Source organism: Biomphalaria glabrata, chromosome 8 (assembly GCF_947242115.1).
Source record: "Biomphalaria glabrata chromosome 8, xgBioGlab47.1, whole genome shotgun sequence".
Taxonomy (NCBI): Eukaryota; Metazoa; Mollusca; class Gastropoda; family Planorbidae; genus Biomphalaria; species Biomphalaria glabrata.
The window spans coordinates 21009833-21032609 of record NC_074718.1 but is presented as its reverse complement, the minus strand read 5'-3'; the positions used below and the strand labels follow the sequence as shown (position 1 = coordinate 21032609).

The window sequence follows — 22777 nt, the reverse complement described above, 5'->3', positions numbered from 1 at the left end:
GAGAGAGGGAAGGAGAGAGAGAGAGAAGGCGAGAAAGAGAAGGAGAGAGAGAGAGAGAGAGAAGGCGAGAAAGAGGAGAGAGAGAGAAGGAGAGAAAGAGAAGGAGAGAGAGAGAAGGCGAGAAAGAGAGCAGAAGACAGAGAGAAGGCGAGAGAGAGAAGGCGAGAGAGAGAAGGCGAGAAAGAGAGAAGGAGAGAGAGAGAGAAGGAGAGAGAGAGAAGGAGAGAGAGAGAAGGCGAGAAAGAGAAGGAGAGAGAGAGAAGGCGAGAAAGAGAGCAGAAGACAGAGAGAAGGCGAGAAAGAGAAGGAGAGAGAGAGAGAAGGCGAGAAAGAGAGCAGAAGACAGAGAGAAGGGGAGAGAGAGAGAAAGCGAGAAAGAGAGCAGAAGACGGAGAGAAAGAGAGAAGGCGAGAAAGAGAGCAGAAGACGGAGAGAAAGAGAGAGGAAATAAAAAAAATATACATCCTAGGAACAAATCAACGGGCGTAGTCGGCGTGAAATGCTAGGCAGTGTTAAGATTTATCGTTTGTTTTTTGTTTTTTTTTTGTTTTAAGGTTTTGTAAAAAGAAATCTCCGCCCAAACTCAAAAAAGTTCTGGATATGTCCTTAATTAGAATACTTGTTTTATTTTATAATAATAATAATTAGGGGTGCACCGGATAGTACTTTTTGATATCCGACCGGAGCCGGATATGACCGGATAGTAAAATTTGATATTCGGCCGGGGCCGGAGCCGGATACCTAAGTGTCTTGTTAATAGCTTGTGTTGCTGAACATTTTACGAAACTGTTAAATAACATACCTATATTGGTTGGTTTTATTTTTTTTCCTTTTATATACCTTATTGTTTTAAACTCTGTTACTGATTGATTTATTCAAACTTAACAGTATTTCTAAAAATCTGTGTAGCATGAGTGTGTCTGTATGTACGATACCACCAACTGTAAAGGATGTGTAGGAAGGTCAATGTAAATAATGTTAGTATATATTTAACTAATTACTAATGTAAATCTCTCATAAGTCAAGTGCAATCTGCCTTATATAGTGGTCGGATGTATGTGTTCATGCATTTCAGAGCAACAACCTGGTCAGATATACCTAGTGAGTCTACACATGTAGTCCTAGAGTAGTGTGTATAGTTGTTTGTGTTAACCATCAAGCATTGTTTTTTCCTTGAGCATACGCACGCAATAGAGTTGGGTGTCAGTCAAAAAAGACAACACATTGGCATGGTCAGTCAAGCATATAGATACATTATACCCGTCCACTAGTTAGATGTTAAGGTTTTTTTTGTTGTTTTTTTACACTCCAGCATATTGTTTCTTTGTTTGCTAGATCTAACTGCGGTACTATTGTTCAATTTATTTTATGCGATTTAAAAATTTACTGTAAGGTTTTCCGTTATTTATTAAGTCAAAAGAATTAAATAATGAAATTAGCTTTCTTTCTAGAGGTTTTAATACAAGGCAAAAATACACACACGCAAACATGCACATCTTTGTTTTATTTTAAAGTGCAAAGAACTTACGTAAGAAACATTAAATGCAAAGATCGTATGTTTGAAACATCTTTCTTAATTAATACTTATTAATTATTTTATTCTTGGTTTCAGTAACTGTTACAAAAGGGAACGATATTAATCCTATGAATGTCAGGTGTGTAAAAGTCGTCCTCGCCTGATACACAGTAGCTAAGTACGCATCTTAAGTAAAAAAAAAATAATAACAAGGAGTTAATTGACTGTCACAAATTATTAAGAATATTGTTATCAAATCAAGACACTTAACTGCAGGAGTAATATTCAAGTTAACACGTTAGAAAAATTATTTAACGTTAATATTTATTGACAGTGTAATATCCTTTGTTAGCAAGTTGCGTTTTTTCATTCTGGCTTAAAATGGTCAATGTCTATCAATAAATTGGGTGTCAATGACCAAAGAAATAAAATAAAGAGTAGGGGGTGTTTAGCTCTCCATTTAAAGATAGCCCTGTTCGTGTCTTCTACAAAATAACTAGTTACTGGCTTACTGGGCTATATAATCTCGCGGTTTGTGTTCTGTGTAGCTAAATGTCACTCGTTTAGGTGCGTGTGATCTTTAGTCCAGCTTACTAATTGAGATTTATGTTCAAGTAACGTAGCACACTTGAAAAGGTGTGGCCTCTAGACCAACCAAGTGATTAAGATTTTTCTCCAAATAAGCAAACTCTTTGTCCGGATACCCGTGTAGATGTTTTGCTTTAAGTCCAGTCCACCCCCCCCCCACCCCCACCCCAATTAAGATTAACTACTAAGTAAACAAACATAGTTCCCTCGTGTGACCTCTAGAGAGTGCTTACGTCCATCGTATCTGACTTGGGGTCACCTGTCAATCAATGAACTCAATGTGATGGACTAAACAAATAAAAGGGGGAGGGAGTTCATCTGGAAATATACCTAGTTACCTTAGAGGTGTGGCTCTTGTAGTCCAGCCCCCCTAATATAGATTAACTACTAAATAAACAAACTCAGTTCCCTAGAAAGGTGTGACCTCTAGAGAGTGTCAATACGCTGACATTAAACCTAAGTCCATCGTATTTAACTTGTGGTCAACTGCCTATAAAAAAAACTCAATGTGATGGACTAAACAAATAAAAAGGGGTGGGAGTTGTTCATCTCTACCTCTGGAGATATACTCGCACAGCTAGACAGACGTAGTCAGCATGACGTAGTCAAGGAATGTAGCATTTTAACATGTTAACTAACCTACTCAAAGGTCAAGACAAATTGAAAAAAGTGTCAGCCATTGCTGCTCTGTATGTAAAGCGCATTTATGATGTAAAGTTTCATTTCTATTTATATTAAGTTATTAACACGCCTTGTCTTTATAATAAACGATGTTTGGTGCATATTCATAATGGCTCTATTTTTAAGCACATTATTTTGTTTTAATATAAACATTAATACATTCTACAACAGACATTAATGGAACGAGGTCCACTTTATGCATATTAAATAGGTGTATTTTTTACTATCCGGTTTACTATCCGGTAGTGATATCCGACCGGAGCCGAATAGCACCGGATAGTAAAAAATGCCGGATATTCGGCAGAAGCCGGAGCCGGAGGGACTATCCGGTGCACCCCTAATAATAATAATCTTTATTATCCGTAAGGAAAACAGAGATATCCACACGTATGGCCTGGTCGTAGGGTATGCGCACTTCACTGTCGTTAGATGTTTCCGGGTTCCTACCCTGCCCGCTGCCATCCCCCGTCAGCCCGCGAGAGGTTTGGTCTAGGAATTAGATTATCTTCAGCTCTGAAGGAACAACTGAAAAATGTAAAACATTTATCTAATTTCTTTATTAAAATTTACATAATATAAACAGTTTTTTTTTCTAAATCTAATTACCTATACACGTTGTGGTTAAATTTGTTATAAGACGCCATGGTGATGATGCCTCCCCAAGCCATTCCAACAGAGTAAAATATTTGCAAAGCAGCATCGCCCCAAACCTGATGAGAACAACATGTGGTTACATTTATTTTCATGCAATAAGGTATTTAATTATTCAGTATACATTTCAGTTAGTTAAAACCAGTTTTAAGATATACTAATGACTAATTATTAGCATATATTTGTTTCTATTTACACTATATACAATATCGAACAAATTGCATATTTTTGCTGGCAAAGATGCTTTATCAAAGTACTAACATTAAAATCTGTCAACTTCTCCCAGCGAGGTACGATGTAAAACAGAAGTCCTTTGGTAGCACCTGGCAACGTACATCCTCGTATTAGCAGTATTGTCAGAACTAAATAAGGAAAAGGAGCTGCAAAGTGCATCACCTTTGGGTGAATGTTAAAACAAAATGTAAAACATGTAAAGCAGACGTGAAACTAGTTTACAAGAACAATATTCACAAGCTCTTTCAGCTGTTGTTTAAAATTACATAGACAATTATAAATCATACGTAACGTCATTCATTTACATATAATAATACTTTTATTTATAAAGCGCTGTTAACAAACAAAATGTAGGCTCAAGGCGCTGTAACAACATTACAAACAAAAACACGAGAGTTAAAACTACAGTTAATCTAAAAAGGTTTTAAACAGATAGGTCTTAATGTTCTTCTTAAAAGTGGTGTAGCATGTTGTCTGTCTGAGATCAATGGGGAGTGAGTTCCAAACCTTTGGTCCGTGAACTGAAAAAGCACGCAGACCGTAGCTTTTGAGGGAGAAACGTGGCACTACTAAAAGCGTTGAGTCCATTGAGCGCAGGGCTCTCTGGGGGACATATGGAGTTATCAGTTCGCTAAGGTACAAGGGCATCTCATTGTTATACATACACTGATGACAAAGTGTGGCGACCATGTAATCGATTCTCGCTTTTACGGGAAGCCAATGGAGCGTGCGCAAGAGCGTAGTAGCAGAATCTTGTCTAGTTTTTTTAAGGACTATTCGAGCGGCGTTGTTCTGTATACGTTGCAGCTTGGCTATTTTGTCATCAGGTATACCTGCTAGCACGGCGTTGCAGTAGTCAAGGCGGGAGAGTATGAATGCCACAGCTAGCGTTTTTGTTGACTCTGTTGTTAAATATGGTCGGATCTGGCCTAATCTGCGCAGCTGCAGATAAAGACCTTTGCAGAGCTGACTTATGTGTGGGTCGAAAGATAGTGTTGAGTCGAAGAAAACTCCAAGATTCCGCACTACATGGACAAAAGGAACATGGCAGTTCGTGATAAAGAGAGAATCTGTGCTTTCAACTTTTGAGACATTGTTCCTAGTGCCAATCTTAATTATTTCTGTCTTGTCTTCGTTCATCTTGAGTTTATTTTCAACCATCCAATCGCTCACCCTTGCAACGGTACTACTGATTTTCTCTAGCAGATGCGACACCTCTGAGGGTACTGATGAATTGTATAACTGTGAGTCATCGGCAAAGAAATGGTAGGATCCAAGCCACTTTAGGACGACTCCTGCTAAACCAAAAGTTGCAGAGAATCTGGCCATCATAATTTCATGGTCTAGCGTATCAAAGGCTGCGGACAAGTCCAGCATGGAAAGAATTGATATGTGGGCTTTGTCGGAATTGTGAAGTAAGTCGTTTAGTACCCTGACCACTGCTGTCTCTGTGCTACGGCACTTCCTATATGCAGATTGAAATTCTTCCAAGAGACAGTACTGTTCAAGATGAGAAAGAATTGCGCTAACACGATGCGCTCCAGAAGCTTTGACAGGAAGGGAAGATTTGATACCGGGCGATAGTTTTTTAGACATTCCGGGTCAAGACTGGATTTCTTTAATTAGGGCCTGACAAGTGCATGCTTAAATTGCTGTGGTACAATGCCTGAAGTCAGTGAAGTGTTCACAATGATAGTAATTGTAGCTACAAGCTCATCTAAACATTCAAGGAGCAAGGAAGTTGGAATAGGATCAAGGTCACATGACTTATTTGGCATCTTTAAAATAGTACTTTTGACATAGTCTTCAGATACACGCTGAAACTCGCAAAAAGGAGTATTTTGAAAAATTGGAGAGTGGTCAAGCTGTGATGAGAGGGATGGCATGTCATTTCTAATCTGCTCAATCTTCCCAATGAAGAATCTATTGAAGGAATCAGGAAGTTCAGATACTGGGATAGATGACGGCAAACGTTCGTTATTTGTTCCCCCTAACATTTCAGCGGTGATCCTAAATAGCTCCTTTGAAGAATCAGAAGTTTCGATTTTTTGTCGAATATGACTAGCTTTTGCGTCTCTAATCATACGGTTTACCTTGTTTTTTTCTAGTATGTATATTTGTCGATGTATCGTCAGACCTGTCTTTTGAAATGTACGTTCGGCACGTCGTCGAATAAGTTTGGCACTCTTTATGTCTTCCGTCATCACATATGTATACTTATACAAACTTGTTCACTGATCGCTACATCTACCGTATGTCAACATTTGAGTGTGTGTGTGTGTGTCAAAGGAAATTTTAGGTTTAATTAAAAAGTAACATTCAAATTCAAATGGAGCGAGATTTAAGCTACAATGTCACTTTAGTTGTTCAGAGCTCTAGACAAGTGTACTCACCTTGCCAAGTATCTTGACTCCTTTAAAAAGACACATAAAAACACAGAGCCATGAGACCGCTAGACAAATGAAAAGATGCCATCTGATATTCCCTGGGCTGTCAATACCCCGACTCATGTCTAGGACATAACGCCTGCAAATTAATTTATTAAAAGGTTTTTTTTTTGTTTTTTTTTGTTTGTACAGACAATAGAAATAAAATATCAGCAGTTGAAGGCCTTAAGGACGAGCGTGGTTTGGAGTAAAGTTGGGCCTAGAGAATACGTTTACAATGGTTGAATGTCTTGAGCTCAAATAATGAATACGTTACAAATGTAATAGAAATGTTTTGTAGCATACGCCACACAAGAACTCCATTGAGAAACCAAGCAAGTCATGGTTCAAGAATGTACATAACTTACTTTATAAATCAACTTGAAGCCTTTATATAGATCCTAGTTCTACATATTTATAACACATATCTCATTCAAATATCAAAATCCAGATCAACTAATGCTTATCAAATACTCCAGACAGTCAGCATGTTAACACTACAGATCACTAAGATAAAATAAACAGCTGTATGTCTTATATATCAATACTGTTACATCTCTCTTCTTTAAATAATCAAAATACATGTATTAAAATTGTACGATATTACAATAAAAACTTTTAACACTAATGACTTAAGGGTTTGCATCATGTACTATTAACAGATAGCATGTGGCTGACAAACATTAACGGTAGAAATTCAAATTCAGATGTTGATCCGGATGGTTAGGCTCATCATATGTTTCAGACACTTGTGGTCTTACTTGTCTGCAATGTCAATGATTTTATATTACCTCGTTCTGAATGCTGCAAAGCATATGATCTACAGCTCTTAATTAGCTTCTGGCACCCGATTGTAACGGCGGCTTTGGGCTCTAAATTCTTGTTTCCGACTTCTGCAACGCTTCTAGCCTCTGTTACTTAATTTGACTCTGGCCTCTGTTGTTTTTCTTGGCTCCTGCCTATGACTTCTGCACATCTAGCCTCTGTTACTTAATCTGAACCCGTCCCGAGTCACGATTTTAAATTGTGCTGCTCTTTGTCTGGTACTTTTGGAACACAAAAGTGCCCTATTTCTTTAGTCATTATGTTCGCCTCCTCTTTTCCTCAGTCTGACTTCATTATCTATCATTCTGTCTCCTTTATTACTTATTATGGAGTGTAGATGCACTGGCGGATCCAGGGGGGCGGTAGGGCCGACCCACCCCCACCCCCGAAGGGAGGGGCGAACGAATTTTTGTAGAGAAATTACACAATTTATATGCAAATTCTATACTTATGTTAATAATATATACAAATTATTTATATTTTAACCTATTTTTGGATTATATCGCCCCCTACCTCTAGTATGGTATCTTGGCCGCTTCTATGGACTGCCTTTTTAAATAGAATGAATAATGAGCTGTGGATGTCAGGAGAATGTGTCTGTGGCAGTGAAGAATGCCAGAAGACGCTTGGCGTCGGGGCTCCGTCCCGAAACCCGCTGGGGGGGGGGAGCTTACAGCGCTTCTCCAGACCCCCTAGCTGACAAGGGAAAGGCCACCAACGTGACTTTTTTGTTTTTGGCGAAGGTTTGAGAAATACTGCTATATATATATATATATATATATATATATATATATATATATATATATAAAAGCAATAATCTAAATATGTGGAATATCTTATCTTTTCAAGGAAAAATGGGTTGCATTTGCAGTTTAGTAAGGGCCTTTAAATTAGAATATTTTTTAAGTAAAACATTATTCAAAAGGTCCTTTTTTAATAGGATAAATAATAAGCTGTAGACGTCAGGAGAATGCGTTTCTGCAGTGAAGAATGCAAGAAAACGATGCAAAATATGTGACATTGGCGACATTTCGTCTTACTCAGGAGAGACGACTTGTAGTGAGTTAAATTTTGTTAATTATAATTACTAAAGTCTAATGTTTTATCTTAGATTAACTTGATTTTGTCTATATTAGTTTTATTAGTAAAGATATATTACATCTTCAACGGTTTAGTTGTCTACCAGCTGTTTGGTGCTACAGGTCAACGACTGGTAACAACATATTGGTATCAGAAGAAAGAAAAAGAAATAATTCTAAAACATACTGATGTTAAAAGAAACAAAAAGAAAGAATTCTACAACACATTGGTGTCAGACGAAACAGGACGAATTTAATAACATATTGTGTCAGAGTGAAGGAAAACAACCTACTGTTATCAGAAGTGGAACTCAATTATCAAAATGGCGTCTCAAAAGTGAACAAACATAACATACTGATGTCATTATAAGAAATAAAGTCAGAAACGTCAAGTTGTAGTAATACATAAGAATGTCATTTGCTGTGAAACGTTTAAGAAATATCAGAATACTAGTCGACCGGCAGCCTACCATACGCCGCTATTTTGCAGGGCCAGCCTAAGGCCACTGCAACCTATGCGACCGCAGTGGGCCCCGCACTTTCATAGGACCCGCACTAATTCTAGGTGAATAAATTATTAAATTAGGCCATTTTATAACTTTTAACAGATTTCTCGCGGCCTGCTGTCGATTTACCAAGAGCTCCTGGAAATCTCCTGAAATTATTAAAATCTTTAGAAAACTCATAAAAATCTCCTGAAATATATAGACATTATCCCGTAATTTTGGAATCTGGTGAAAGAAGCTTCTCGCGCCTCAAACTAATGAAGAATTACTTGAGGTCTACAATTCTCGTAGATGGATTGAAAAATTTGGTAATTCTTGCTATTGAGCGTGATCTATGTAGGAAATAGAATGTTTATGATATACTGCATGACTTCGTTACACACAAGGCTCGTAAGTAATTCTGATACGTAGTAAAAAATGAATAAAATGCAAAGACGAATGTATTTTCTAATATAAACTCTTAATTTTCACTTATAATCCGTATCCCTGCCCAAACTGGGCCCCGCGAATTCCGTTTCGCATAGGGCCCCACAATGGACACGTCCGGCCCTGCTATTTAGTGATGGGTGAATACAGAGTAGATTACTTGTTCTCCCCCCCCCCCCCCCCATTTTTTCGCTTCTAATTTTACGTGAGGTAGAAATAAAAAAAAGTGATCTTTCTTGGTCACAACGGTCCGGCCCAGCTATTTTGTGACGGGTGAATACTACTTGTTCTTCCCCTTCTTTTTTTTCGTAGGGTAACTATAGTTCTTCCAACTTGTGTCCAAACTCTTGAGCCATGAAGAGAATTATATATATAGTGTTAAAGTGAAAGAAAGAATAAAAACGTCTGTCTCAAGTATTAAATATAGATCTATGTGTACTAGCTTGTCTCCAAGAAGAAAAGAAGTCACTCACTACTATAAGTTGATCTATAAATTAGTGACATTGTAAGTTATATATTGTGTGCCTGTGGACGTTACCGTACTAAGAATGAATTCAGTGCAAAGAACAAAAAAAAATTCTCTTCTCTAATAATATACAAGAGAGTGGCACACAGATGGCTACACAGTCACAGTCAAATCGAGAGACAAAATTTGACTTCATTTCATCATTTGAGGACAGGAGCTGTACTAAGCTTAAAACCATGTTTAAAACATTGTCCCATTTCTTGAGGAGAGTACTATTTTGAGATGTGTTTATACTCTCAACTCCATAACATTGAATAATTAACTCTTCACTTGTAAAAGATTGACTTTGTTAACTTCATTACAACATTCAAAAAAGAGGCTGGTAACAAAGGTAAAAATAGCCCACGTCATCTTGTTTGGAACTCTTGGGGAAAACATTAGTTGCACACTGAACTTCTTGTGTGTTTGACTGTTCCATAAATAGCTCTTGATTTAGATCTAGTGACCAAGTCAGTTATTTGTAAAAAAAAAAAAAAAAAAAAAATTGGAAAGATTTAAGTAGAACTAAATATAATTTTTTAAATTTATTTTATTGCAGTGATGCAGTCTTTGTAAGTGACATCTAGGATTTAACAATATCTTCTTAACCACCAATTCATTAAATACATATTGAATATTAACAATGCACTAATATAAGCATTAATTAATCTCCATATCCTGTGATATCAAGTCGTTAGTCGAACAATAGGTCTACAACTGTATCGATAACACTTTCAACCAGAGCACGTCTCTTCTTTTTGTATCTTTTTGTAGTTGTTGATATTTTGTAGTTCATAGTTTCTGATATTCTTTCTAAAAATGTTGAAACCTGCCTTTTTAACTGCTTGAGCGGAACTTTTCGGGCGGGTTTACTTTTAGTTTGTGCTTCCTTGTAACCAAAAATGTAAACGCACTATCCACTCACATAAAAAGCGATCAAGCCACTTAGGCATTGTAACATTTTGCGCTGTTATGCTTTAGAGAAAGAAACATTTCAGCACCTGTAGTTGAGATGTGTGTCTGGTGGTTTGATTCTCAGAGCGAAATAAATTATTTCAATTGTACCAAAAGTCTAATATTAAGTCATTTTCTGAAAAAGACTACATAAACTGATTGAATGATCTACAGATCCATTGAAAATAACTTTGATTGGATGTTTAATACCTGTACTCTTAGAGACGCTATAACTCCACTGTCATACCCCTCCGCTCAACATATCATATGGTCAACATCATCCCTTTCGATGCAGTTTAAGATATCAGAATTGATTTTATCAGTTTGTTCCTTTTTTTTTTAATTGTATAACTTTTAAGTTCGGACATATGATCAGTCAGGTGTGGCGTCAAAGTTAATATCAAAGTATCTTGGTGCCATAATGTCTCTGAGAAGTATATATCCTTTACGACATTACGTGGTTTGCTAAATTATATTTAGAAACTCATTCTGAGTTGTTTATGCAACGCTGCTTAAATGCTTTTCAGCATTATACGTGTTTTTTCATTATCTCATATTTTGCATTTCTTGTATTTCTGAATTATTCCAAAGAGTCTTTTCAGTGAGTTTTGTACAATCAAATTCTTCTATTAACAGTCCAGCTCATGATATCTGCAGAAGAAATTGCGCAAAAAAATGTTCAGAATAAAAAGACGTTAACCAAATTCAAGGAGGCGCAGTGGCTGAGCGGTAAAGCGCTTGGCTTCCGAACCGGGGACCGTGGTTCGAATCCTGGTGAAGATGGGATTTTTAATTTCGGGATCTTCGGGCGCCTCTGAGTCCACCCATCTCTAATGGGTACCTGACGTTAGTTGGGGAAAAGTAAAGGCGGTTGGTCGTTGTGCTGGCCAAATGACATCCTCGTTAACGGTAGGCCTCAAATGCAGATGATCTTTACATCATCTACCCTATAGACCTCAAGACCTATATACTTTGATATTAACTTTGACGCCACACCTGACTGCCCTTTAGATCTCTAAAAGGGAAACTTTACTTTTACTTTCCATATTTTGATAACACATAATATATATATTACGGAAGTGTTGTAATGGGGTTCGGGGGTTTCCGAAAAATGCGTAGGAAGCAATATTAAAAAGGTTCATGCCGAAAAGCATCAGAGAGCCTTTGAATATTTCGATAAAGAACTAAAAAGTCGATGTACACGACTATTCCTAAGGTGGAGGGAGGGGGGAATAAGTTATACCGGTAATCGAATTCATGGGTAAAAAGTAGACATTTATGGTTGGGAGGGGTAGCGTTATAAAGCGGGCCGTGCCTACCAGGTGTAGTCGATGCCATCCTAAATATTTTAAATTGTGTCTACAAACATCTGGACTTACCGAACACTTATGTAAGATTGTTCTTTATTGATTTCTCATCAATTTTTAACACTATACAACTTCATTTACTCATTGAAAAGATGAAAGCGTTGAAGATTAGTCCATACATAATACTGTTACGATCTTCTCAATCAGGCGTTCTGCAAACACTGCTAAACACAACACAGCACATCTAACACAAGAACTTGACAAGAGCCTCAAGTAACAATGTGGCGGTTTATTTACAAATTAACACAATTGGCGACACTAAACTGCCTAACTAATCACAACAAGTCTTTCTAACTCGTACAGCTACATTTTCGAGGACCACAGTACTTATGCCTTGCGTTTCTGGACTGAACTGTTTTCTTACACATTGTCTCTCGACCGTAAAGGCTTTTGGTCACATGACCACAGCACGGGCCATAGTTGCGTGCACTAGCATTACTGTCCCTTGTCTATCGACAGCCGTTGACCTGTGTGATTGGCCTGAGTCGTGTGTATCAGTAGGCCGCACACATATTAACCCTTTCAGTCCGCCACTGGAGTTACAACAATACTATGGGCTAATGAATTTTTGACCCAGAGACCTCAGAGATTTAGGCACCGGATATTTAGGCACCCGGAAATTTAGGCACCCCGATATTTAGGCACCCCGATATTTAGGCACCCGGATAATTAGGCACCCGGAAATTTAGGCACCCGGATATTTAGGCACTTTCGACAAGGCGGAAATTTAGGCACCGGATAATTAGGCACTCTTTAATAAGCGACCTTAATTTTGAAAATAATTTTAAAATGTTAAGGTATATTTTATCCTTAGGCTATGAGCTATCGGTGACTTTATAATAAATAGCAACTATAACGATTCTAGCTAAAGAAAAGCTGACAAAATGGGAAAAAAATGACAATCATGAGAATGTGTGGAAAAATGACTCCTAAGTCATTATATAATATAGACATCACAGAATTCAGGGGAGGGGAGGTAGAGATGATTCTCCGCTCATTGCTTCAGTCCATCACCAGCCCCTATAATGTTGACTGGTGATTTTTTTTTTAATTTTGATTTATGCAATCTGTGCGGGCCACCTGGTTGCAGAAAGAACTCAGGAAAAACACTCTTGTAGTCTATATCAAAAGCTTTCGAACATTGAGACTTAGTAGTCACAGAAGCAGCTTTTATACAGTGGCTTGCTGAAAGAGGCCACTAACACTGGACTACAAATTGACTTTGATGTAGCTGGATAAAAACGTTTATAACATCGGCATGATATTTCGCATGTCGCGGAAAAGACTCGATACATTTCGAACCCAGTAGTCTCATAAGATCAACAGGTGGACCGATTTCTTTTGAGATACCCGCCAGTGTAAAGGAGCCTGATCTATTGTTTTATCATAAACTGTCAACATTGTCATTATATTAAGAACTTCAAAGATGTTCATCTGTTATAAGCAGAATGAGTATTCTGTTTATAACAGACGAAAAGAGACCAATATTCTAAAATTAATATAGAAATTTTCAACTCATCTGTCTTTTCCATAAACTCTTTATTTTTTAAATTTCAAAACATATTTTATCGCGATTTCTAGCCATTTTGCAATGTCCAACCATATATATTTTATATAAATATTATAGATCATAAATTTGCATATATTGAATATATCATAATATATGCGTAGTTAAAGGTAAAAATTAATTACCACAAAAAACATTTGAAGGAGGTAACACACCTATATATAATATATATATATATATATATATATATATATATATATATATATATATATATATATATATATATATATATATATATATATATATATATATATATATATATATATATATATATATATATATAATATAGATTAATTCCGATATAAAAAAAATGAATACTAACATATCTAATCCCTATAAGTAACGCGAGCAAAGCCTCCTTCTCATTCCCATACCCTTTTGAAGGAGACAAGTTTCTCCAGACTTCCAATTTAGCACCCATGCTGTTCCATACCCTTGACCCCCAGTGAATAGCCTTAAGATTCACTAAGTAACTTTTACGACCAAGTTTACATCTATCTGCGAGAAATCCTCTCCCTTAAGTGGGAGTGTGTGCCCCCCACCCCCGCCTATCCCATTTTAAAAGTACGATCCCTCCCTTTCCCACAAGCAGAGGGCGATTGCGATTATATTTATCGCCAACACTCCCCGACATAATAAAAATATTTTATAATACTTTTTAATCTAAAGTATTTAAATTAGTAACTAAATATTTACACAAGTTGCATAATCATCAATTAAAAAAACTCACCAGTCAACCTTAGGGATTGGTGATGGAGGGAAGCAATGAGCGGAGAATCATCTCTACCTCCCCTCCCCTGAATCCTGTGATGTCTATATTATATAATGACTCAGGAGTCATTTTTTTTCCACACATTCTCATGATTGTCATTTTTCCCATTTTTTCAGCATTTCTTTAGTTAGAATCGTTATAGTTGCCATGTATTATAACGTCACCGATAGCCCATAGCCAAAGGATAAAATATACGTTAACATTTTAAAATTATTTTCAAAATTAAGGTCGCTAATTAAAGAGTGCCTAATTATCCGGTGCCTAAATTTCCGGGTGCCTAAATTTCCGAGAGCCTAAATATCCGGGTGCCTAAATTTCCGGGTGCCTAAATATTCGTAAATATGTTGTGCCTAAATATCCGGTGCCTAAATTTCCTAAATTCGTACACATAGACGCCGCAGGCTGCTGTGACATCGCCATTGTGGTTCATATAGTACACCAATGATTTTCAATCCAATCGTCCTTTTTGCTCCTTCACAAAGTTCGCTGATGATACGGCTATTCTTGCTCTGCTCTCAGAGAGCTCACACGTAAATGAGTATTTCAGAGAAATAGAACACATTGAAAAAACTGTAAAGATAATTTTTTATTATTAAATGTAAAAAATAAAACAACAAAGAAATGATAATCGATTTTCGTAGGGAAAAGATGGAAAATGATATTGTTTCTGTAGCTGGAGAGACTATTGAAATAGTGCAAACTTTTAAATACCTTGGTACTATCCTAGACAATAAACTAAATTTTACTGCAAATACTGATTATATCAGCAAAAAAGGGCAGCAAAGATTACGATTACTAAGAAAACTGTCCTCGTTTAATGTTCGTGAAAAGGCATTGACTATGTTTTATCACGCTCACATCTGCAATATTTTAAGTTTTAACATCACTGCCTGGCATGGGCTTAGCCAGAATTCTTTTTCGGGGGGGGGGGGATTTTTTTCTATCCCCCTTCCCCCGCGAAAAAAAATGTATGTTTGAATAATGGATGGATGTGTGTGTGTGTGTGTACATAATTAATATCTATTACATTCTGACCCTTCATTTTTTTGGAAGTCGTTTATTGTGCCCTAGAATAGCTTCTTCCTGGAGTTAGTGGGTTAACTAACATGTCCCGCCGCCAAGCACTATTTCTGGTATTGAAAGCCAACTAAATGCATATTCTGAGGTATCTACAGTGAATTATTTTGCTATTAAAAAGTTTTATTTCAAAAACCTAATGTGCTATTCTTACTGACCTACACCCTCCGGCTCCGTTCGGCGCATTTGCTGGCAAGCTGTTTCCACAAAAATCTGACACTGGCAATGTATGAAGCCTATTCCCACCTGCTCTGAGGACCTCCATGAAAGTGTGGCGCCAAGTTGTACTAGGATGTCATCGCAACTCTTATTATGCGTAATTCTTTTGTCGGAGAACATGTCCCGCAAACCTCATGCGACGCTCTGTCACAACCTTACTAAGGGGTGGACTCCCATTTCGGCATAGGATTTCCTTGATTTTGACCCGCTCTATAACTGACTCCTAAAATCCGTCTTAGCCATGTTTGTAGAGCCACATTTAGTGCTTTTCAATTTCATTGCACTTTATTAATGGAGCCCAGCCACTGGTAGACATGTGTAACTTCTCTTGACTACGATCTTGGAATTTGGTGACTATTTTGCTTTAGGTGTTATATCGAAAAGGGAAGTTTTATCGTCAAAATCATCTGTTGGGGGGTTTTAAACTAAAATATATCTGGATTTTTTCAAAACCACATTTAGCTACGGTCATAGAATTTCATTTCGGGGGGGGGGGGGTGAACCCCAAAAACCTTCCCTTGGCTACGCCTATGCTGCCTGGTATGGCAATCTGAGCATCAAAAATTAAAATGAACTCCACAGAATTCTTAATGCTGCTGGTAAAGTCATTCACAAAAAACAAAACCCATTTGGGCAGCTGTTTAACACAAACATCCATCAAAAAGCTAAAAAGATACTAGAAATAAAAATCACCCTTTGGGTCATGATTTTGTGATTTTACCATCATAAAAGAAATACAAGACACCGATAGCAAAGACAAACAGACACAAACATTTTTTTGTTCCCCTGGCAATTAAATCATTAAATAGAATCAATTTGATATAACCTTTTCACATGTAAATTATGAGTGAGTCAGGTGTGCATGTACATTTTGTTTTTTTATATTAACAATATTTTGATTGGTGTAATGAACAAATTGTAAGACAAATTTCCTTAAGGACAATAAAGATTATTATTATTATTACTATATTAAAGGGGGCAGGCGGAGCAGGAAGTAAAAAATATTTTTTAAAAAGACCAGCATAAAATAACACACAGTTTATCAACTATTTTCAAAGTAATTGAAAAGCAGAAGTACAGTCTGGGACAGGGTTAAACAGACTTTTTGTTAAGACGGAGAGTTGTAGTGGGAAGAGAAAAGTGATACTCGAATTTACCAGCCGGTCCAACTTATAAAAGCAAAGCAAAGTAACCAATATAGCCGGTGGGCAATGATTGTAATTATTATACAGAATGCGGACTTTTGGGGAATGCCGAACCGAAAATAATAATATACAAAGGTTTGATAGAAAGCTTGCGATTGTTTGCAAATTGCGGTGATCATGTATATATATATATATATATATATATATATATATATATATATTACCTTTACCTATCCCTTAGTCTGTTGGACAGTTGGGGCACCAGGCAAGACTTGTCGACCGTCTTTCTCCATTCCTCCCTTTTTTTTTTGTCTTGTTTAGAACCTCTCTCAATGGCAGGCCCGTCCATTCTTTAATGTTGTCCTCCCATCGCTTTTTCTGTCTGCCTCTTCTCCTTCCCCTGGCACTTTTCCCTGAAGGAAGGTCTTTGCGAGCCCCGTAGATCTTGTATATATATGATTAGTCGCAACAGAGTCGATAAAATGATACCTCTCAAAGTCGCCTGCTGGAATATTCGCACACTGCAGGACAGCAACAAAAGTGAATGCCCCCAACGGAAGTCTGCACTGGTGGTATTATAGTTGACTCGGCTAGATATAGACATAGATGCCCTTGTATATAAATTCTTTTTTAAAATACCTCTATTCAAATCACACTTTCTGAGAAAGTGGAATGGTCACATCCTGGATCCAGGCTCCTTCACGCTATCACAATCATCAATTTAAAAAAAATATAACGATGGTTTACATCTATATTAGAGTAGTGCATTCCAGACCTACGTTAAAAAGCACCAGAGAAGGGGGAATGTCCAGTTCTCTTCACGGTATTCACCTTAGCGAAAGGCAAGTGGAAATGGCAGTGGGGTTATTTTACCCTTGGTCATTTCCAAGACCCCGGTACAACCACGGGGGAATCGTCACAAAATGGAGGTTAGGAGTCAGAGATTTCCTTCTCCTAGAAAGTTGCATTATTAAGGTTGACGTGTCCCATCAACACAAGGCTAAACTGCTTTTGAGGCGCCAGTAGTCCGCTTTCGTCCCTTCTCCTCAGTTTGTAAACAACGAGTTCCGGCGGATTTATGAGAAAATCACGTGTGAAGGCCAAAAGCTGGATTTTGACTGTCAGAGGCATTTAGAGACGCAAGCCTTGGGAGCATTTCTTGAAAGTGGGAACTTATTCTTTGATTTGCTGCATTGTCACAGCGAGGTACTTTGACTTTACTGCTGCAAAATGGCCTAATTGACGTTTAACCTCTGAGTTTTTATCTATAACAAGTTTGTCCAAGATACAGCTTTCTTATTCACGTTATTGGTCTCAGTCACTCAAAACAGCCACCCATTATTTTTTTGTCGAATGAATTAATAAACAGAAGCTAAAAAAGACACTCACGAACTGTTCAAAGTATTGTTCACAGTATCAGTCTCACTATATGCACGGTTCGAATTTTGAACCAAAGTGACGTGCTACAAGCACTAGGCGTGAGACCTCTTACTAAGAAGTTCCCATTAGCAACGCTCGCAGTGGACCACTCTTTTTACAAAAAAAAAAAAAGATTTCTCACTATTTAAAAAGAAAAGTTAAGGAAATTTCAAGACGCCTGCCTTGTACTAACGTTAGTTCATTTGCTGACTCTACGAACAGTGTAAATCCATAACTTAAATGTGTAATTATTGCGATATTTTTAAACCTAAAATATATTTTGAGCTTTCGTGGAAATTGGTAAGGAATAAATGTCGGGAAAAGTTACTGGAGAATTGATTTTAAAATTCTGCTTTTTGAGAACTGTAAGAACGGCTTTTGTAAGAGCTCTCCAAATGTCTCTTTCTGAGGCTATCTGATGCCAACTAGTTTCCTCTTTATCAGTGAGGGCGAAATGGCGCCTGGGTTGATCTTTAAAGCACTTACCGGAGGGGGGCATTTCCTCGTGACTTCTTTTAAGCTTGACAAAGAAGATCGCATGATATAAATTATTTTAAAACTATAAAGCCGTACAATTTTATAGATCAGGCATGTCAAACTCATTAAGGTGTATGGGCCACATAGAAAATTTACTATGACCTGAGGGGCCGCAGCAAAAAAAAATCAGTTGCAAAACAGACTACTAGTTTTTTTGTAAATTAGAAATAATGCAATACAATAATTAATGGCATACCTGTCCCTTAGCTAAATTTGTAGTACTATTGACTAATTAAAAAATACTTTGATTACGCATTATTTTCTTTGTCCTGATGCTTTGACATCTTTTCCGGGATACCATTTTATTAATGTCAGGTTGAAATTTGTTTGCCACTGACGCTTTCATCACAGATGACAAAATTTTGATCAGATAATCTCGAACGGTGAGGTGTTTTTTGTAGCTTTTATTATGGAAAAGAGCTGCTCACATAGACCAGTGCATGCAAACATAGCTAGAATTCTGGCTGCCAATTTCCGCAATTCAACATACCGTTCAGGGTAAATAACTGTACAGTTTTGGCACAGCCATTTCAATATACTTCGATTTCAACTAAGAATCTGACTGCTATTATATCAGCTCTAGTTGCACATTTCCAGCAGCCTTTTCAGAATCAAATGAGAACGGAGATACAAAACACGAAAACTCTTGCTTTTATGTAACGAAGTCACGAAAACGGTCATTGAAAGCATCTACTAACGATTCCAGGTGTAGGACTTATTTACCAAATGTCGCAACAGTATTTAATCTTTTTAGTTCCTTACACGTTAAGAAGTGAACAAGATTTTCACTTCATATTTGGTTTATCCACAGTCGTAATTTTGCTTGAAAGCACTTCACATGATTACACGCAGTTGTGACAATTTTGTCTTTACTTTGAAGTTTCAAATTTAAGTCTTGCAGGTGACCAATGATACCAACTGCCAATGCAAATCCTGAACACATTCGTCAGTTTGGAAAAGTTCAACAGGTTCAACTTTCATGTTCATAAACAATGCGATTTTCTCACGTAGTGCAAACAATCTCTTCAATATTATGTCATGAGAGCCAGCGGACTTTAGTGTAGTAGGGAACACAATCAAATTCATGTCCAATGTCATCCAGAAACATTAAACATTGGCGAGCATTAAAACCACGGGAACGAATAAAATTGAGAAGCGACTGAAAACGGTCTTATGACATGTTGAAACTGTAATTGCTGTGCGCAGAATGTTTCTTGGTGAATGATGCACTGAAATTTAAAGTAGCAAGTCTCTCTTATTTTTGCAAGTAACTTTGCATCAAAACCATTTCATTTCTTGGTTGGTGCGCCATACCTTGTTAGACTAGAAAGCTTTATCAAAGATAAATTGTACTGCATTATCACCTCCTGTGATTTCTCAAAAACATCCTCACTTGTTGTGGTGTATAGAACAGAACTCAAGTAGTTCCTCGTGTATGTCAAAATTCCTGTCACAGGTCCTTATGAATATTACCAACTTTGCTACACCCTTTACATCAGTTGACTCATGGAGAGCCAATGAAAATAATTCAAATCTTTAATTGTTCACGCAACCTGACTGACATGTCATTTATTATATCTGCCACAGTGTCACTAGTTAAGGCTATTTCTTTGAATGCTTTCACCTTTTCTGGACAAATTACTACGGCTTTAACGACACCCTTCTTCATAAAATCACATTTATTAAATGATTTGCAATGGCTTACAATGAAGTTTGACAAAATGTAGCTTGCTTTCACTGCAGACTCACCCTCGTTGTTCAGTTTAATAAATACTATTTTTCAATTCAAGTAGCTTGTCATCTTTTGTTTTCCAGCATAATAGTTTAACATTATTTTTATAATTTTTTAGGTGGCCAAGGGGGCCGCATGCAAGGTGGTCGCGGTCACAGAACATGCCTGTTATAGATGGTAAGGTAATTACTTTTAATATTAATTTTCTATTTGCAAACTTGATCTAGAAAAATCTATTTAAATGTACAATCGAAAATCATAAGATGATTAAAATCAACAGGTTTGAAATATTTAGATCTAGGACTGTCAAAAAGGCTACCTAGTCATATGTTGTGTTATCTTCATGTAAACTAAAAGGAAATAAGCTTTTATCAGATTTGCGTGAATATATAGTTCTGTGATATTGATAGCCTCTTCTATTTAAAGTCTGCGAAATAAGATGCATTTCTTAATTTTCTGAGACAAGAACGATTTCCGAAATTCCGTAGGCGAATTCCTTTACAGCTTGTAGAAAAGTTACGTACATAATTATCTGACACTACAATATATATATATATATATATATATATATATATATATATATATATATATATATATAGGTCTGTGATTCAATTTTAAATGCTTATTACTTACTCCCAGAACTCTTCACTGGCTGAAACATACTTCTCACTTTGATTGTTTTCGTATCCGGATTTGTTCATAACCATCTGATTGAGATTGCTTAGCAAATCTGTGTTACTGGTAAGATTCCTAAAGCCGCTGTCATCCTTGCAATGAATTGTGTTCCAATCGTTACCGCAGTGAGACCAAGGCAGTGCAGCTCGAAATGAAAGAAATAGGTAGTAGAGAGTCCAAGCTATGATGACATTGTAATAAATGCAAACAATACCAGAAATCATATTCATGCCAATGCCAACTCCTGTAAAAGAAAAAAGATTGCATTCAGGCACAATAGATATTTTTGTTTATCATTTATATTTTTACATTTTTAAATTGTAGGACTATTAAAATACAAAACTACAACGACAAATTGAGTGGAAACACAAACTCAAAATCGGTCGCGTAAATGGTCCGCTCAGGCAGGTAAAAAGGCAGGTTTCAATATTTTCTGCAAGAATATCAGAAACTATGAACTACAAACTATCAACAACCATATCTCTATACATATAAGTATAAAAAATGTTGCCGATAATATCTTTTTAAAATACAGACATTACTTCAAACAAGGTTACAAAGACAGTTTGTGTAGAAACACAAACTCAAAATCGGCTCCGAAGTGGTCTACCCAGACAGGTAAAAAGGCAGGTTTTATTATTTTCAGTAAGAACATCAGAATGAAATTCTATCAAAGACAAATGACAGAGAAGAATAGAGAAAGAAGGTTGACAGATCTTGTGTGGTACCCCAGCGGTCCAGCAGATCAAACGATAGGTGAAAATGGATGTAAAGTTAGATGTGAACCTGGCCTAACTTATGTCTTATAATGAATAGGTAATTGATCTAATTGTTTTTGTAAACAAATCTCTTTACAAATCCTCAAATTATCACACAAACTCAGAGGCGGCCCCCGTCGGATCCGCCTGTTCGCAAGGAATATTCAAGACGTGATTTTATTTTGACTGTCAAAAGTAGGCTAATAATGTTTCAAAGATTTATATGCCATTGTAAAATTTTTTTTTTCTGTCTTACATGTTTCGGATGTTCTTTCAAACTTAAAGATAATTAACTTCCTTGTCCAAATCTCCCGCTGGACGACGGGGGAAGGCAGCGAACTGGGTATGAACCCCGGACCGTCGAGATAATCAGTCTAGCACGCTAACCGCACGACCAGGCATTGCTGTTAACTTAAGAAACTAGTTACAAACTAATAGCCTATTATTGATAAATAGATATATTACACATTACGGCATGACATCTACCGGATATATACAATATGTCAGACGAGCGATTTTAGATAATCTTTCAGCATTGATTTGTAATTTTAAAAAAAAGAAGAAGAAAAGAATAGATATCTTGCTTGTAGGCCTACATCGATGTCTCAGCACAGTTAACAATAGAGCTATTGGCATTTTCATTTAAATGGAACTAGAATGAGGATGTAGATCTAACTAAACTAAACTTCTGATTTAGCACTTTTGAGATCTATATCTACTAGATCTAAATGAAAAATATAAATTTGGAATAATTTAGATGTAATTAAGATTTATGAAAATAAAAAGCCTAGATAATCTATCAATAGACTCAATGCAACATTAAATTTAAAAATAGTTGATTAGTTTTAGTATATTAGGCTATAGCATTGAGATATTGATCTAGACGTTTGGAAATCAAAATCTACACTATAAGTCTAGAAATTGAAAATTATATATCTTGATCTAGTCTATATCATTTTAAACTATACCTAGAATGATTTTAATTAGAATATATATTATAAATATAGATCTACTTTTAAAAAATCTAGATATACTGTAAAAAAAATCTACATATACTGTAAAAAATCTAGATCTAGTTTAAAAAATCTAGATAGGATCTTAATCTGGCTATTATGTCT

General features: G+C 36.6%; 1 protein-coding gene across 3 annotated transcripts in view; it reads right to left on the bottom strand.

Moving 5' to 3' along the window:
- LOC106058402 (sodium- and chloride-dependent glycine transporter 2-like) overlaps nt 1-22777 on the bottom strand; it is a 102689-nt gene that overhangs the window by 22075 nt on the left and 57837 nt on the right. For 2 of the 3 annotated variants that reach the window (XM_056038942.1, XM_056038941.1), the window contains 4 exons: nt 20860-21145; nt 6064-6196; nt 3698-3832; nt 3392-3495 (listed from right to left, as the gene is read on the bottom strand). In XM_056038942.1, the coding sequence (XP_055894917.1) occupies nt 3392-3495; nt 3698-3832; nt 6064-6196; nt 20860-21145 (658 nt within the window). The remainder of the gene's footprint in view (nt 1-3391; nt 3496-3697; nt 3833-6063; nt 6197-20859; nt 21146-22777) is intronic. The other variant, XM_056038943.1, reaches the window with a different exon arrangement.